Raw genomic sequence first — 18,003 nt, 5'->3', positions numbered from 1 at the left:
AGTCAAAGCAAAAACCAAGCACTCACCGCAGATACAGCACCATGTCGCAAAGTCCATCTCACCGCTGTCAGCCAGTTGTCAGGATTGGGGGCTCAATCCCTTCGTCCGTGGTCCTTTGCCAAGATTGGAGTACGGCATGAATTCGAAGGTAGCTGGCCCATGCCGTCGTCCAACTTATTTACGCTGAGATCGTTGATGAAGTGAAGAACTGCTTCTCATCGAGAACGAGGAAAAAGGGTTTATTTACAGAAATTAACTCAGTCTAACATGACTGCTTGAGAAAAAGAGTAACAGTCCAACATGACTGCATGAGAGAAGTGACTCAGTCTAACATGACTGCTCAAGAGAAGTGTGTCCAACATTCGCACAACCACAGTTTTTATACACTCGATCCGCCGGTCCTACGACGCGGCGGCTGTTCGTTTTCACATCACCAACACGCAGCTGCTCTGAAGATCAGTTTACAGACACAAAGGCACACACATTCCGAAGCCCAAGCGACGGCGTTGAAGGGGGTGGCGTTCCGGAAAATATCGACGCCGCTCGAGGGTCGCTCGTTGTTTTGCGTCATGCAGAACCGTGAGAAGCGCAAAAATAAGTCGTTCCCGCGGCAGCTTGACCAGGCGGGTCAAATCAGCTCCGCGTGGAATCATTGTCCACACACCGAACTCGTCCCGTCACAATGACGAAGGGGCTGGAGGAAGGCGGCGGATTCCAGCGCAAAGGTCGCTTCTTTGAACGCCTCGCAGCTGCAGCGACGGAGAGGGGGAGGTGCGCGTCTTGCACCCCTTGTCGTAATCGGGTGGCAAGGTGGCAATCTTGTTGCGCAACTCGCCATTCTTTACAATATTAAGAGAGCTATGGACGATTACAAGTTACCCTCCTCCACAGTCATGCATTTGGCCCTCAACTTGTTCGCTGATTGATCGGGGCTAAGCTCCGCCTTCACTGTCTCTACATCATGATGGTACGTCGTGTTGTCAACTTCCGGTTCTCTAGGAGTGAGCGCGCAGTCTCTCCAAACTTTCCACCAGCTTGCTTGGCAGTTGACCCCAAGCAACAGCTATCAAAGCAGCGTGTGTTGCGAGCATTCTGTCGAAGCGCCGAACGTGTCTGGTATTCCGGTAACCACAGGCAAGCTGGGCGTTTCGGCAGATGGCTGGAGGCATAAACTCAAACTGATGAAGGAACTTTAGCGTAGACGTACGTGAGCAGCCTGATCGGTCTGCACGGTCCAGCCACTTGTTGGCACAGAACTTAACCAGCCAAACAAAGCGCTAATATTGCTCTAACCAAGTGTAAAACATTTTAAACATTTAAAAAAACGTTTTGACGATTACGCTCCTGCGGAAAGTTTACACCAGCAGCAAAGAATACGTTTCGTTACTGCTACTGTGTATGGTTGAGCTCTGTGCCACCAAGTGGCTGCACTGTGTGCAGACCACTCACATTTGCGCTTCTGCTAAACAACACAGTCAAGTGGCCAGGCCCTGTTCCCTTGTGCTTGTGTTTGCCCTAACACCAGACTCGCGGAACGCTATTGCATTAGTAATCTTCCAGTGTAAAGTTATGTCCGCAAACGTGCAAATCCTGGCGCCGATCGGATAGTGGCAGTCTGATGCGCTGCAGCTAGTTCACTCATCTGCTGCCTTGCAGAGGGACACGATGTCCCAGCTTGACATATTGCCAGTCGCTATGTTTGCAGTTCACAACACAACAAAGTCGAATCATGATGCTCGCGAAAAGACTTGAGACCGACACTGACGGCGGAGCTCTCGTCAAAGACGGAGCACATTGTAACACAAGCAGACGACACTTGCTGTGTGCCGGAAGTGCTTAAGTGTCCTGAAAAATTGTTCTTGTGCATACTCTTTATGTTACTTTCTTTTTATAAAAACAAATTAACTAACATTCCAACTATTACGAACATAATTTGTTTACCGTAATGTTGGAAAAATTATCGATCACGCGCCCTGGTCAGCCAATGGGATAGCTTGCCCCACAGACGTCGTATGGGTGATTTACGTCATATGGGTAGGGGCGGCTTAAAATTCCACCGAGCAGTGTGCTGCGATCAGCAGCGATGTGCGTTTTTAGAACCTTTTAATAAATTGCACGCTTTGCGCGGAGCACTTACATGCATCAATTAATGATCAGAAGGACCTACTCTGACTCGGTACGTTTGTAGAAAATCGTCAAAATTGTTTCAGGGTCCCTTTAACGTAGAAATGCAAAATTGTTGTAGGAAGTGACATCAAGAAATAAGGCAATTTTTTTAGTCAGTATTAAGTTGTATATTGCCTTTTTCTGCATGCCAAGTCTCATTGAAATGTGCAACACAAATGGCTTTGATAAGAACCTTATGCCCCAGTGTGGCATAAAACAGTGTTGCCATGGGATTGTCTGTCGATCAGACAGCTAGTCTAGACCTTGGTAACAGTGCCAAGTTTGCAGCATTTAGACTCGCTGTGGTTGCTTTGTGGCTATGGTGTTTGGCTGCTAAGCACGAGTTCACGGCATCAAATCCCAGCCACGGCGGCCACATTTTGATGGAGCTGAAATGCGAAGACACCCATGTACTTAGATTTAGGTGCACCCAGGTAGTCCAGATTTCTGGAGTCTCGCATTACGGCGTACCTCATAATCAGATCGGGGTTTTGGCTCTTAAAACTCCATTTTTTTGTAACATTTAGATACAAGTTCTCAATAAATCGGTGTATTCTCTAATCTGAGATAAAGATATTATTGGGGTTCATTTATTGCGGACTGCAAGTGGTGCACTAGATGTTGTCCAAATAGTCTGAAGCATGCAATTCCATATTCAAAGATAGCTGCCCTGGTTTTTTTGCAAGGGTGCCTTTGCATGTATTTTTGCTGTCTGAAACCCTGACTATGTGTGCATGGGACTTCTTGCATAGATTGCCGCAGCGTAAGTTCTACATAGGATGTACCATTTTAACCTGTTCAGCTCTTGGATACTTCTTGCTTTTGGTATATAAATTTGCTGTCCGCTTTTGTAATGTTTTCTGTTGCTATGTTCTACCTTAGTGTAATATTACTATGCAATCAGTGTTGTTCAAAAATGGACAAAAATATTGTAAAATTCTACTAGTGGTTGATTTCTCGCTATACATCTTTTGCAAACTTTGTCCTAACCAACATATCTTCCCAAACAGATATCGTGGAGGCGTATGACCAAGAAAATGCAAGTTTCAAGGCCAAAATTTTTCTCCTTGAAGAAGAACTTAAGGCTTTGAGGGACATGCTGGCCAGTATCACAACCGAAAAAGAAGAAATGGAGGAAAATGTGGCAAAAATTTGCACAGAAAAGTCATCCCTGCGAGGAATAATAAAAGATATTGAGGCCAAGTGTAGTGAGCTTCACCAACAAGTACTTTGTCACAAAAAGCAATGTGCTGCCAAGCAAGCGGAAATAGAACAATTTGTTTGTGAAAATGAAGTGCTGAAAAACAAAGCCCAGTCATTTGCTGATTGCCAGCAAGAGCTGAATGCAATCTTGGACCGTGTGAAGGCAGAAAAGCATGAACTCAAGAAGAAGGTGGCAGAAACTTGCAAAGAAAATTCTTCTCTGAAAGCAAGCATTGAAAACCTCGAGGCCAAACATACTGAGCTTCATCACAAGCTTGTATGCCAGGAAAACGAAAACACTGCCAAGGGCACACAAATCGAACAATTGGTCCTTGAAAATGAAGTGCTGAAAAACAAAGCACAGTCGCTTGCTGATTGCAAGCAAGAGCTGAACGCAATCTTGGACGATGTGAAGGCAGAAAAGCATGAACTCGAGGAGAAGGTGGCAGCAACTTGCAAAGAGAATTCTTCTCTGAAAGCAAGCATTGAAAACCTCGAGGCCAAGCATACTGAGCTTTATCACAAGCTTGTATGCCAGGAAAGAGAAAACACTGCCAAGGGCACACAAGTCGAACAGTTGGTCCTTGAAAATGATGTGCTGAAAAACAAAGCCCAGTCACTTGCTGATTGCCAGCAAGAGCTGAATGCAATCTTGGACCATGTGAAGGCAGAGAAGCATGAACTTGAGGAGAAGGTGGCAGAAACTTGCAAAAAGAATTCTTATCTGAAAGCATGCATTGAAAACCTCGAGGCCAAGCATACTGAGCTTCATCACAAGCTTGTATGCCAGGAAAACGAAAACACTGCCAAGGGAAAACAAATCGAACAATTGGTCCTTGAAAATGAAGTGCTGAAAAACAAAGCACAGTCACTTACTGATTGCAAGCAAGAGCTGAATGCAATCTTGGACCGTGTGAAGGCAGAAAAGCACGAATTTGAGGAGAAGGTTGCTGAAACTTGCAAAGAGAATTCTGCTCTGAAAACAAGCATTGAAAACCTTGAGGCCAAGCATACTGAGCTTCATCACGAGCTTTTATGCCAGAAAAAAGAAAACACTGCCAAGGGCACACAAATCGAACAATTGGTCCTTGAAAATGAAGTGCTGCAAAACAAAGCACAGTCACTTGCTGACTACAAACAAGAGCTTATTGCCCTGAATGATGAACTTGCCCAAGTGAAATTTGAAAAAGAGGAAGGGGAGAAGAGGTTGGCAGAGCTGCACATAGAGAAGACAACTGTAGAGAGAAGCCTAGAAGATCTTGCAAGCAACTTCCATAAGCTTCATCAGGAAGTTGTGCAACATCAGGAGGAGAAAGTGATTCTCAACATGAAAATGGAGGAAATTGAGAAACAAAATGAAGTTCTCAAAGCAAATGTTCAGATTCTTGAAGATTTAAAAAGCAAATGGGAACATCAGCATTTGCTCTTAACAGACTGCATTGAAGATCTTCAATCTAAACTTGATGAAGCACACTGTGAGGAAGCTGAGCTTAAGTCTTCAGTGACTCTTTTGCATCATGAAATTTCCATTCATGAGCAGTTAAAGCAGGACATGCTAAAGGAACTTGAAGACTTTGGGGATATACTGACCCTCAATACAAGCTTGGAAGAAAGACTCACTTCAGCACTTGTTGAAGTTGACAGCCTTCGTAGCAGGAACAGTGAATTTGCCAAGAAAATGTCTGCTCTGGAGGATGCAAACAGGGTAGCACAAAACAATATTTCTGAACTGCTGAAAGAAAGAAAACAACTTGAAGAAAGTATTAAGTCGTGCCAGAATATCAGGAACGGAATTGAAGTTAAGCTCTCGGATGCCACACGCAACCTTAATAGTTGGAAGGAAAAGGCTGAAGTTTTGTCCTGTGAAAATCGTCGCCGAGATGAAGAACTGACCAACTGCACTCAGCAACTCGAAGCTGCTGTGCTCCGTGCTGACAAGTACAAATGTGTATGCAGTGAACTTGACAGGCAGAGGAGGGAGCTGCGTGACCAATTGAAGCAGCTGTCAGAAGAACTAGCACAAGTCAAAGATGAGTGAGTTGTCTTTTATTTCTCTCTCCTTGCTTGTAATTTGCTTAGCTGCACTTCAGTTGTACCTAGGAAAGAATGAATCATGTTGTTGCACACATACTCTAGATTTAAAAATTAAGCATCCAAAACGAATCTGCTCAGTCAAAGACATACAATATGAAGCAGTGTAGTGGAAAAATTGACACTTCTGAGCTGACATGGCATCTCGGCAGAACAACTTTGTTAATAATGTTCCCTTTTTACATAAAATTAGCACTGTTGCTTTCAAAATATGTCAGTTGCTGGAGTTGCCATCATTCACTTTCATCTCAGCAGAACAACTTAGTCAATAATGTTCCCTTTTGGGACTTACAGCCAGAGTGAGGTGGGCAATTATCTACATATACGCAAGATGCAAATTTTCTCATTCACCCATATGCAAACCTTCGAAAACCTATCATAATTAAGATTTGCTAAGTTTAAGTTCCACATTAATATGCACCACATGTGACCTGAAAAAAAGTTTAATGATGAGGATGACACATTGGAGACAATGTTCACAATGTTCGTTGAGCTGAAATTTGTATTTGTTATTCAACAGCTGGCTTTGGTCTGAACTGCAATATATTTTGTTTTCTTTCATTGTGCCTCTTGGTGTGCTGTGCCTTCAGGCAATAATGAATTTCATTTTATGTACTGCAGTTTGAGGTTGTGGTTAATGTGATGTTCTATAAAACACAAGGTCACACAGCACACCTTTTTACATAAAATTAGCACTGTTGCTTTCAAAATATGTCAGTTGCTGGAGTTGCTGTCATTCACTTGCATCTCAGCAGAACAACTTAGTTCTTACATGTACTCCTAATGTTTGCTTGAATAAAATGCACTAGAGGTACTAAATTTAATGAAATGGAAGATATGCATTGTATGCTTGCATGCCATCTGTGCGGTTCCTTTTGCAAGCACTGGCAGCACATGACTGGTGTTGCACACCAGGTCAGAGCCACCATTGAAATATTGCTTTATCTTAAGTCTGAGTTCATCGCTGCTGTATTGAATTGAGCCATTAAATACAGTGGAACCCCTCTAGTTAGTAAAACCTCGTGAATGCATACCTGCTTAATAATTCCAGTTAAATAGTTGCAATGAATCCCCCCCGCCCTGCCGCCATTGAACCTATGTTGGCTGACTGCTTAAGCCGTAGTCGCTTAACGCATGCCAACGATTAGCGCGTAGTAGTTACTTAATTTTTCGGCATGTACAAGGGCAGCATTGGAAAAATGCTGTGCGTGCAGATCATAGATAGCAAAATTGCGGTGCACGGACCTTTCCCGGACTGAAATAGCCGCCAATAGTGATGTCAAAACATGGTAGCCATGAAGTGTTTCCTGCTGCTATAGCTTCTAGGCACTTCCACGTTGTCATCATGGATGATGACATGGATGATGGCCCTCCCGGATATGATGCAGCTAGTGCATTGACCGTCCTGAGGGTGATCACAGAGAAGTGGGGACTGTTGGAGAAACTGGCTCTCGGCCTCACTGAGCTTGGGGATAACGTCATCGCTGCAAGGCCGCTATGGTGACAAGTGAAAATCGGATTTTTTTGTTTGTATCCTGCTCGCAAATAAATCTTGCATGCGTGAGTGTTTTAGTAAGAATCAAATGTTTTTTGGCCACTAATGTATAGCCGCTCATCTGCCATTCTCGGCTTATTAGTACATCGCTAAGTGTATACCTGATCCACTTTCCCTGCAAGATATGTATTAACGAGGTTTTACTGCAGTCATCTTTGCAGCTGAAAAGTTCATGAAACTTAAAATTCTTAAATGAAAGTTCGTTATACCAATGCAGATAATTTTATGTCCTCTGAACAATTCTGTTTTGAGAGGTCAGACAACTTGTGTCAGCTATGGAACACATCGGCTCTTACAACTTTGGCTATGAAAGCATAATCAAATCAGTGCCATATGTGCTTGAGGCTTCTGATGTTTAGTGTAACTGTATATGCTTAATGGCTAAGGCCATCGCTTTAGGCAGTTGTAATACAAGACTGCATTAGCACTCTCAGCTTGTGATTCAATGCATTGGCATGGCATGCCCTGATGAAGAGATGAAGCATGCAACTTGCTCTTGTACTGGTTATGCATGCCAGAAACAAAATCTGGGTGAAAAGTGTCATTGCTAGGGAACTAACTCATTTTGTGCGTACAGCTTGTAGATAATTATGCTGCAATTGGAGCTGGCCTAATTGTATGTAACACTCAGCCTAAGAGTACACATGCACTAGCCATGGTCTCTCTTATGTCTAATCTGGTGTTTGATTTTGAGGAATGCCTATTGCATATCTTCCTTTAAGCTTAGGTACAAAATGTACACAAGTGTGAACAAAATTTCTGTGCTTATGCATTCATGCACAGATTGCTACCAATTGTTTTGTCTCATTTATAGTGCTGTCACCTCCTGATCTTCATTTCTCTGACAATAGTTGATCAGACACCGCCAGATTCCTTTGTCGCTGACAGCTTACACCTGTGCCTGCTTACATGCTCCTAATCTCCCGACAAACAGGCATGGAATTCATTCAGTGTGGGTATCACTAATATAGGGAAATGATACATTTATTGCTTGCGGCTTCTGTTGGTCCATGGAGATACTGCTAGAGTACTGGTGAAGCTTGCCTCTTAGAATATTTTTGCCAAATTTACAGCCTTATCTCGTGAGATTAAAATATTTGAACTTGCCGCTTACATTCATAGAAATGACAAATCATTTTTGGCAAGTATGACACGTCTGTTGTAATTAGGAAAAGCACCGAGAAACTGAGTGCTATGAAGACCACAATGTACAATAATTTATTGTAGGACAAAAGTATGTGGCTTCAATTTGGTTTACGCTGTGAGCAAGTTTTCACATTTCCCTTTTGTAAAGGGGGCATGTTGCTATCATACTGTAGACTACCATGCTAACCACTTGGCTTCCTCAACCGCCTTTCTTCCACCAAAACTGTTTTTCTAATATAATACAACTGAATATTACAAATGATGCAGCTCCAACACACGTCTTGGAATCTATATGAACCAAAGCGGTACATCATATGCTAAAAGTATGCCCATTTCATTCCTGCATCTTTGACATAAAGGAAACTTGTGCACATGTATGTGCTCTTGCACACCTGTGCTAAGCAATGAGACACATGCGGATCATCTCAAAGAGCCAGTAGGCATTGGTACAATAAAAGTACACATGCGATTGTGGCCTAATGATTACAGCATCGGGCTCCTGTGCTGGGGGATTGAGGTTTGATCCCACCACTGGGCACTTAATTCAATATTTAAGTGTACACTTTTCACCAAGACAGCAGCACCCAGTCATAGTTGGGTAAGTATGGGAGGATTTGCAAAGAAAGCTTAGTTTCAAGGCTATATTCCTCTGCATATGCCCACTTCCTTCCTTTGCTACTCGCTTATGACAGTAAGAACATCATAATCATCAGCCTAATTTTATGTCCACTGCAGGACGAAGGCCTCTCCGTGCGATCTCCAATTACCCTTGTCCTGCACGAACCGATTTCAACTATCACCTGCAAATTAATTTCATCACCCCACCTAGTCTTAAGCCGTCCTCAACTGCGCTTCCCTTCTCTTGGCATCCATTCTATAACCCTAATGGTCCACCAGTTATCTAACCTACACGTTACATGCCCTGCCCAGCTCCATTTCTTTCTGATAATGTCAATTAGGATATTGGCTATCCCCGTTTGCTCTCTGATCCACACCGCTCTCTTCCTGTCTCTAACGTTACGCCTAATATTTTTCGTTCAATCGCTCTTTGCACGGTCCTTAACTTGTTTTTCAGCTTTTTTGTCAGTCTCGAAGTTTCTGCCCCGTATGTTAGCACCGGTAGAAAGCACTGATTGTACCTTTCTTTTCAATGGCAATGGTAAGCTTCCTGTCACCCGCCGTGGTTGCTTAGTGGCTATGGTGTTGGGCTGCTGAGCACATGGTCGTGGGATCGAATCCCGGTCACGGCGGCTGCATTTCGATGGAGGCAAAATGTGAAAACACCGGTGTACTTAGATTTAGGTGCACATTAAAAAATCCCAGGGGGTCAAAGTTTTCGGAGTCCTCCACTACGGCGTGCCTCATAATCCGAAAGTGGTTTGGGCAGGTAAAACCCAATAATTTAATTTTTCATTTTTTAAGCTTCCTGTCAGGATCTGATAATGTCTGCCGAATGCACTCCAACCCATTCTTATTCTGTAAATTTCTTCACGTGATCAGGGTCCCCTGCGAGTAATTGGCCTAGGTAAGTGTACTCATTCAGACTCTGGAGGCTGACTGGCGATACTGAACTCTCGTTCTCTTGCCCGGCTATTAATCATTATCTTTGTCTTCTGCATATTAATCTTCAACCCCACTCTTATACTCTCTGTTCAGGTCCTCAGTCATTTGTTGTAACTCATCCCCAGTGTTGCTGAACAGGACAATGTCATCTGCAAATCGAAGGTTGCTGAGATGTTCACCATTGATTCTTACTCCTAAGCCTTCCCAGTTTAATAGCTTGAATACTTCTTCCGAGCATGTAGTGAATAACATTGGAGAGATTCTCCTTGTCTGACCCCTTTCTTTATAGGTATCTTCCTACTTGCGGAGAATTCAGGTAGGTAGCTGTGGAATCTCTGCAGATACTTTCCAAGATATTTATGTAAGCGTCCTGTACTCCTTGATTACCTAATGCCTCTGACTGCTGATATCTCTACTGAATCAAATGCCTTTTCGTAATCTATGAAAGCCATACAGAGAAGCTGATTGTACTTGTGGATTTCTCGATTACCCGATTGATGACATGGATGTGATCTACTGTAGAGCATCCCTTCCTGAAACCAGCCTGTTCCTTTGGTTGACTGAAGTCCAGTGTTGCCCTTATTCTATTGGAGATTATTTTGGTAAATATTTTATGTAATACTGGAAGTAAGCTAATGGGCCTATAATTTTCCAGTTTTTTAACATCTCCCTTTTTGTGGATTAGTATAATGTTGGCCTTCTTCCAGTTCTCTGGGACCCTTCAACGTCGATAGACAGTTTGTATAAAGGGCCGCCAGTTTTTCAAGCAATATGTCTCCTCCATCTTTCATTAAATCGACTGTTATTCCATCTTCTCCTGCCGCTTCTCCCCGTTTCATGTCTTGCAAGGCTCTTCTAACTTCATTGCTAGTTATAGGAGCCTCTGTTACCTGTTCATTACTACTTCGAATAGAGGTATTGTGGCTGTTTGGGTACTGTACAGGTCAGTATAGAATTCTTCTGCTGCTTTCACTGTAGGTGCGAGATTGCTGATATTACCCTGCTTATCTTTCAGTGCATACATCTTGGCTTGTCCTATGCCAAGTTTCCTTCTCACTGATTTCCTTCTGCGTCCATTTATTACTGCCCCCTTCCTCAGTCTTTCTTAAGTTATAATTTCGAATATCCCTTATTTTCTCCTTGTTGATCAGTTTTGACAGTTCCGCGAATTCTGTCTTATCTCTTGAGTTGGACACTTTCATTCTTTGTCGTTCGTTTATTAGGTCCTTTATTACTTGGGAGAGCTTACCTACTGGTTGCCTTAGTGCCTTACCTCCCACAGCAATAGCTGCATCTGAAGCCAGCCTAGTTACGGTTTCATTCATGGCCTCTATGTCATCTAGATCTGTGTTCTAAGGCTGCATATTTGTTTGCAAGTTCCAACCTGAAACAGTCTGCTTTCACCCTTACTGCATGTAGGTCTTCTAATTGAGGTGAATCCTAGCCCTCACTAGCCTATGATCACTGCACTTTACCCTGCCTATCACTTCTGCATCCTGCACTATGCTGGGATCGGCAGAAAGTATGAAATCAATATCATTTCTTGTTTCACCATTAGGGCTTTTCCAGGTCCACTTTTTGTTCCAACGCTTCCTGAAGGTGTTCATTATTCGCAGCATATTCCTTTCTGCAAATTCTATCAACATCTATCCTTGAGTGTTCCTACAATCCACGCCTTAGTTGCCAATTGCTTGTTCACCAGCCTGCTTTTTCCCCACTTTCGCATTGACATCACCCATTACAGTATGCTGAGTTTGCACTTTTCTCGTTGCTGATTCAACATCTTCATGTAACTGTTCTATTTCTTCATCATCATGACTGGAGGTTGGAGCGTAGGTTTGTACTACCTTTATTCCATACCTCATATTCAGCTTTATTACGACTACTGCTTCGTTCTCATTAATGCTGTCAATTCGTCAATGTTGCCTGCTATGTCCTTATGGATTAGGAATTCTACTCCGAAATGCTTCTTATCTGGTAGTCCTCTATAGCAGAGGACGTGGCCATTTGCCAGCACTGTATAAGCCTCAGCAGTTCTTCTCATGCAGGCCAGTTTAATTTGGTGCGTAATGAGTGGTGTGTTGGGTGTGCTCGGTATATAGAATGCCACTTCTCTCAAGTACGTCTGCCTTTTCTTGGTGAAGCAAATATATTTGGGTGTGAGGATGTGATAGTGCACAAACTCTGCATCATCATGGCTTCTTTCCCTAATTTTGTTATAGTAATTCCTTGTAGAAGCATTTGTGACTTCCAAGTGAGAATAGTCTTTCTTTATTTTTCCTAACACATTACTGAGTTACTCGCATACCAGGCGCCTATTTTCATTTTTTTATGTGCAGAAATGTTTTCGGATAGTCCTTCCAGAATTTAATGCTGGCATTCATTGATTGTGTCTATTCAAAATGAAGCTGAGACAAATCTTCAAGCTTGTTTTTCAGCATGGTACCTGTATTCAAATATAGGCATTTTGCGAAAAGACTTGTCTGATTAAATTTTGTTTCACTGCATAAGTATCCAGCTAGTCAAAACTTAATTCAGAGCAGCACTTGTATACCAGAAGCCGCCGTGGTTGCTCAGTGGCTACGGTGTTGGGCTGCTGAGCACGAGGTCACAGGATCGAATCCTGGCCACGGCGGCCACATTTCGATGGGGCGAAATTTTAAAACACCCGTGTACTTACATTTAGGTGCACGTTAAAGAACCCCAGGTGGTCGAAATTTCCAGAGTCGTCCACTACAGTGTGCCTCATAATCAGAAAGTGGTTTTGGCACGTAAAACCCCATAATTATTATTATTGTATACCACATGTTGCATTGCTGCATAAAGCATGTCCAGTCAAAGTTAAAAAAGATCATTTTGCATGTATGGTGGCTAATTGCACTAGATATGAACCAGGCTAGTCTTCAGTAGCTGATGAGTTTCTTTGTGCTGTTCAGGATGCAGGTGGCTGCAGAATTTTACGAGGTGATGGTGTCTAGGCTATCGTGGTGGCTGTCTTTAGAGCACTTTCTTTCTTCCAGTTGGGACACTCACGCAAGGTATTTGCGTGTTATGTGGTGCAACAGTGACGGTCAACGGTCGTGCTGCTTATCGTCTAACCTGCTGAATGTCCACAACTACTCATGCCTCCTGTTTGTGTTTGTGTGTATGTTGGTGTGCACACGTTTGTGTCAGTGTGCATTTCAGTGCATGTTTGCACATATGCTCCCCCCTTTTTTTTCCGGTTTTTACTCTTTGCAGTAAATTTTTGTATTGAAGGTGTGGAACATGCTAGCTTTTCTTGCATGTTTCTTTAGTGCACTTTGTGATTGGAAACATCACTTGCTTGTCACTTTTCAGGCAAATGAACAACTTGACTGAGCAGCTCAACTCCATGGCAGCTGAAGCTGAGAGGTTAGTTTGCACTCAATCATTTTACTGTCACTCAACACTGCATAGAGATAAATATTACAAAATTATGGTCCCAGCCTTGCTCCTGTTTGTTGATTCATGCTCTGTTATTTGGTTGTACCTTTAGAGCCAAAAACATAAAGGTTAGGAGGAAATGATTGCTAACAGAATGGGGAAGAGCATAAAGGACACCAGCTGCAGACACCATAGCCATCTCGTTCAAGGCAGAACTCTTCGCTCATTCGTCGCCAGAAGGCGAGGGAAAGGTTGCATGCTCGGGCAAGCGAGTATTGAGGAGGGAGATAATGTCACCTGAGCTCTTATGCGACCAAGTTGTGGGGAAGGAGGAGGAGAGGCTGTTCCTCACTCCTTCGTAGTGGGAAGGCGAAGGAAGGTGCCAAGGGAAACGGCGGGTGCTCTCAGACAACCAAGTTCCAATGATTCGCAGGAAGGAGGGGTGTACTGCCGCTCGCTCATTCATCTGTCTGTTGGAGCTATTCACTTATGTTAACAATCACTGTTGGTGTATTACTTAATACCCGCCGTGGTTGCTCAGTGGCTATGGTGTTGGGCTGCTGAGCACGAGGTCGCGGGATCGAATCCCGGCCACGGCGGCTGCATTTCGATGGGGGCGAAATGCGAAAACACCCGTGTACTTAGATTTAGGTGCACGTTAAAGAACCCCAGGTGGTCAAAATTTCCGGAGTCCTCCACTACGGCGTGCCTCATAATCAAAAGTGGTTTTGGCACGTAAAACCCCAAATATTATTATTAATTATTATTGTGTATTACTTAATATTTTTTTTTCCTTCGTCACGTTCATCGCCCTCCTATCATTCCTTTTCCTTCCCCCTCTTAGTGTCGCCCAACTGCTGCCTGCCATTGTCTTCGTTACCATCTCCTTTGCACTATCTCTCTCTACGTTTTTGAAGTGCCTGCTCCTGTCGCCAGACACCTCCGTGTACACGGCCGACAGTGTTTTTGGCGCTGTGCCAAACTTGCTACCTTTGCAGTGCCGAGAGCGCTGTAGGCTCTATACTTTGATGCGTTCAGCACTGAGTCTCATAAAAGTGTAACTCTGAAAGTGCGAAAGCATGTGCGAAGATCGAACCAATTATCTGCCGGATGGCATGCAGATCATATTGTATATGCTGTTCCTGCAGAGCATTATTATATAATTTAAATTGAAACTCCTTGAAACTCTGTCATACGAAATCGTGTATTATATACATAATTCTTGTTGGTTAGATTATACAACGCCTGGGTTATACAGTGTTATCGCATGGTCCCTAGAAAGTCATATAATCGAGGTTCCACTGTAGACTCGACTGAGGTTCCACTGCGCAAGCAGTAATGGTTGTGCTGTGTAGCTTTTACTTTGCAATTAAATGTGCTGACAGCACATTTCATAGTGTGGCACATCTCTCCCTGCATGGACATTGCAGCACTAAAAGTTTTAAGGTATGAGAGCCTTCTTGAAGTTGCTTTAAATCATTCAAGCACAGAAATTTCTTTCCTAGAGAAAACTTAATTTTTTTAAAATATAGTTTTGCAGATGGGAAACACTATTGAATAACAGTTTAGCTATACTGAAAGATGAGGCTTCTGTAATGACAAATATAGTTTTGCAGATGGGAAACACTATTGAATAATAGTTCAGCTATACTGAAAGGTGACGCTTCTGTAATGACAAATTCCTGACAAATGACAAGGGTCTCAAAGTCAACGACTTTAGGACCCTTGTCATCTCGTATGTGACTTTAGCACTGCTGATGCTCAGGGGGTGGCTGCTGGGTTTACTGCAAGCCGCATCGCATTCTTCGTTAAGAATTGTTGATGTGGCAACCACCCTTGCCTCGCTCCGGCCGCCGCATCTGATATTTGGTATCCTGAACCCAAGCTGAGCCGCAGAGCAACTCATGCAAACAGATCTGCAGCCGCCACTGTCTGGCAGTACACTGTCCATGTAGAGGTAAATAGTTTCAAAGCGATTTAGCATTAGCATAGAAGGAGGTCATGTGGAGGTAGGTCAACTTTTGAGTTTTAGTGTTGGCGGTTCACATAGAGGAGCAGCACTGGGACCTTTGGCAGCAATTTTCTGGGCAACAGTCATATATATATTGCCACGCAGGAAACAATATTATTCTAGATGAATACTCTTGATCTAACTTGGCTTAGTATTTTCCTTTAGTGTCCCTATGAAACATGGGAACAAAGAAAATGCTTTGTTTGACATGCACTGCACTGAATATGATGAGGTTCTTGCATTTGAAAGGAAGTTAAATATTTGTTAAAATCTAGGAAGCAGATCTTTTATTTAGGCTATAAATTTTAATGAAAATGTTTAAAAATTGAAAAAAGCGAATTCAAGTACCATTTTTTCAACTTTGTAACTTGTAATGACTAATGATATCACATTTCTCAAAGTGGACAATTTTTGTATATTACAGACCACTCTGAAATATAACTAATTTGTGAGGACTTTTGCAAAGCCCTCGTAAGCACTGTAACAATTTCACATAAGCTTGTGGGTTCTTAAATATGCTCTTGGGACATAGAACGACAACACAGTAGTGCAGGCAATCACAAGGGCATTTATTGCGCCTTTTATACACCACTCTAGCCAGCCCAATTATTAACAGTTGAACTTTTCGATGGGCGTGCGTCAAATCGGGGAGGTAAAACTCGCTGCGACTAGATATAGCTAGCAAATATGTTCGCCCTCGTTCTAGAAACCAGTGCCTAATCTTTTGCATCTACGGTGATGCGATTGGTGGCACATTTGAACGGTCGTGTTTGTCTGTTCCAGTGTCCTGATCCTAAGTCTTTCACAGGACGGTTCCTTGGACAGACGGCAAGTGCGCAAAATGTCCATGCAGCTAGGCGACCCCAGACCAAAGAGGAACAGGCTACTTACTCCCTTTAGTGCCCAAGTTAGCAGTGCAACACTTGCGCCATCTCGCGTACTAATCTGCAACCACACTCCCCGCGCCGGCTTTTAGCTACGCCGAGAAGCCGGGTTACAGGTGACACGAGAGCCATGCAGGGAAAACATCAGGGGACTTGTAAGAGTTGAGTGTCTCCACTAGCTATAATCTTGTAGTACAGTTAAAACTCCATATAACGAAGCGATGACCACGCTGAAATTATTTAGTTAAATCAGGAAGTTCGAAAAATCGAGTTAGGGATTTTTCGGTGAAATCTAAAATTCTAACAGTGACACCCAAAAGGTACTGTGGCATTGTATTTGTCACTAACCCACGCCTGCAAGTGTAAAAAGTCCACGAGGGTGGCCCAACTACCACCGTCCCTAGCGCCATCTGGTACATGAGAACGCTAACGGCTGCAGAGTCCATTGTTCCGTGCATGGGCACGGCGTGCAGCCTCGTCAAAATAAAGCTAGGGCTGTGACTAGGGTGCCTAGATGATTTAACACAATAGCATTAGAGCACAAGCTCGAAGAAAAACCAGTCTGCATCAAAATTAGAAAGAAATCGCAGCTTTTTTTACTCATTTATTTCTGGAAAAGCTTCTTCAAGTTGGGTTTAATGAAAGCTATTTTGTGACTTCAGGTTGATGACAACACTGAACCTTATGGGTACTTGTCAGTGAATAGAAATTTCTTCATTAGATCGAGAACTTCGTAAAATTGGGTTTCGTTTGGCTGAATTTTGACTGTATATCAAGTTTGTCTGCTTTAGATGCACACATAGATTTAGTTTACTGAACTGCAATATCTGTTTTTGGTGGAGTTAGAAATTTGTAAGGTTTTTGCTCCCATATTTTTTTAATTATAAATTTTCAACCATTTTTGTAAAAAGTGTGAGATCCTAAATCAGACTTATGCATCCTACAGTTGGTTGCTAAAATTTCCTTTTCCTCAGATGCAACAAATTTCATTCAAATCGGTCTAGTGGATGTCCCATGAATGCATTTCTGTTTTACATGTATTCAAATAAGCAAATTGGAGTTGGCCTTAAACTAACGCTTCCTCTCAATGTCTGTCAGGAAAAGATTGCCCCACTGTGTCTCAGCAACACAATGTAGTTTGGCGTGCACAGCCAGGAATGATAGGATGGGCAGTAGCAGGCCTCAGAAATGTCAAGAAATATTGCTGCGTAAATACAGGGCGTTTTTCCTTTTTCAGATTATACGGATTTTTTATGAAACGACTGCAAGTGTAGCAAATGTGGTGTTTCTGCAGAGTAGTTGTGAGGTGCACATAGGTGAACATGCCACTAATAACACAAGTTTCAGAAGACTAACTAAAATTTGTTAGTGAACTTTTTATAAAACCTTGGGGGCAGTTGTTTATACACCAAATTTGGGGCCGATATATTTTTATGCTACCCCATTTTTCAAGATAGTGAAAATCACACCTAATTTGATATATTAATAACCAAATTCCAACGCTCAAACCAGGCAATATTGACACTAAGCATGCCAGGAGTCCAGAAAAGGCGATTCGGCTATTACGTCTGACGGAAATACCCAAGAAAGATTGATGGCAAATCAACCAATACAGATAGAGCACGTCGCAGCCGCAGTGGCAAATATGTGCCAGGCATAATGTGCTGTATCAGTATCTGCCGCAACTGGCCGCGACATTCAGTTTGACTTCATTGTGCCTTTTTTTTACGGGGCGTTTCTGTCCGATATGATAGCGAGGCCCTATTCCCTGCTTTCCCGGTGCATTCTATTTTAGTATTGCCAGATTGAGCGTTGAAATTTGATGGTAAATGTCTCTAAGTGTGACCTTCAAAAAGTATGGCATAGGCTGTTGTAGTCATTCTCCCAGGTCACATATCCACATTAAAACGTTTTCCTGCTGTGCTTCATATTCAGAAATAGTGCTATATGGCTTGTTGTACACCTCACATTTGTCATTG

General features: G+C 42.8%; 1 protein-coding gene across 4 annotated transcripts in view; it reads left to right on the top strand.

Annotated features, from left to right (window-relative positions):
• LOC135896175 (hyaluronan mediated motility receptor-like) overlaps positions 1-18,003 on the top strand; it is an 83,894-nt gene that overhangs the window by 47,749 nt on the left and 18,142 nt on the right. For 3 of the 4 annotated variants that reach the window (XM_065424546.1, XM_065424544.1, XM_065424548.1), the window contains 3 exons: positions 3,177-5,403; positions 12,661-12,762; positions 13,064-13,117. In XM_065424546.1, the coding sequence (XP_065280618.1) occupies positions 3,177-5,403; positions 12,661-12,762; positions 13,064-13,117 (2,383 nt within the window). The remainder of the gene's footprint in view (positions 1-3,176; positions 5,404-12,660; positions 12,763-13,063; positions 13,118-18,003) is intronic. The other variant, XM_065424545.1, reaches the window with a different exon arrangement.

Source organism: Dermacentor albipictus, chromosome 1, assembly GCF_038994185.2.
Source record: "Dermacentor albipictus isolate Rhodes 1998 colony chromosome 1, USDA_Dalb.pri_finalv2, whole genome shotgun sequence".
Taxonomy (NCBI): Eukaryota; Metazoa; Arthropoda; class Arachnida; order Ixodida; family Ixodidae; genus Dermacentor; species Dermacentor albipictus.
This window is presented reverse-complemented; position numbering and strand designations above follow the sequence as displayed.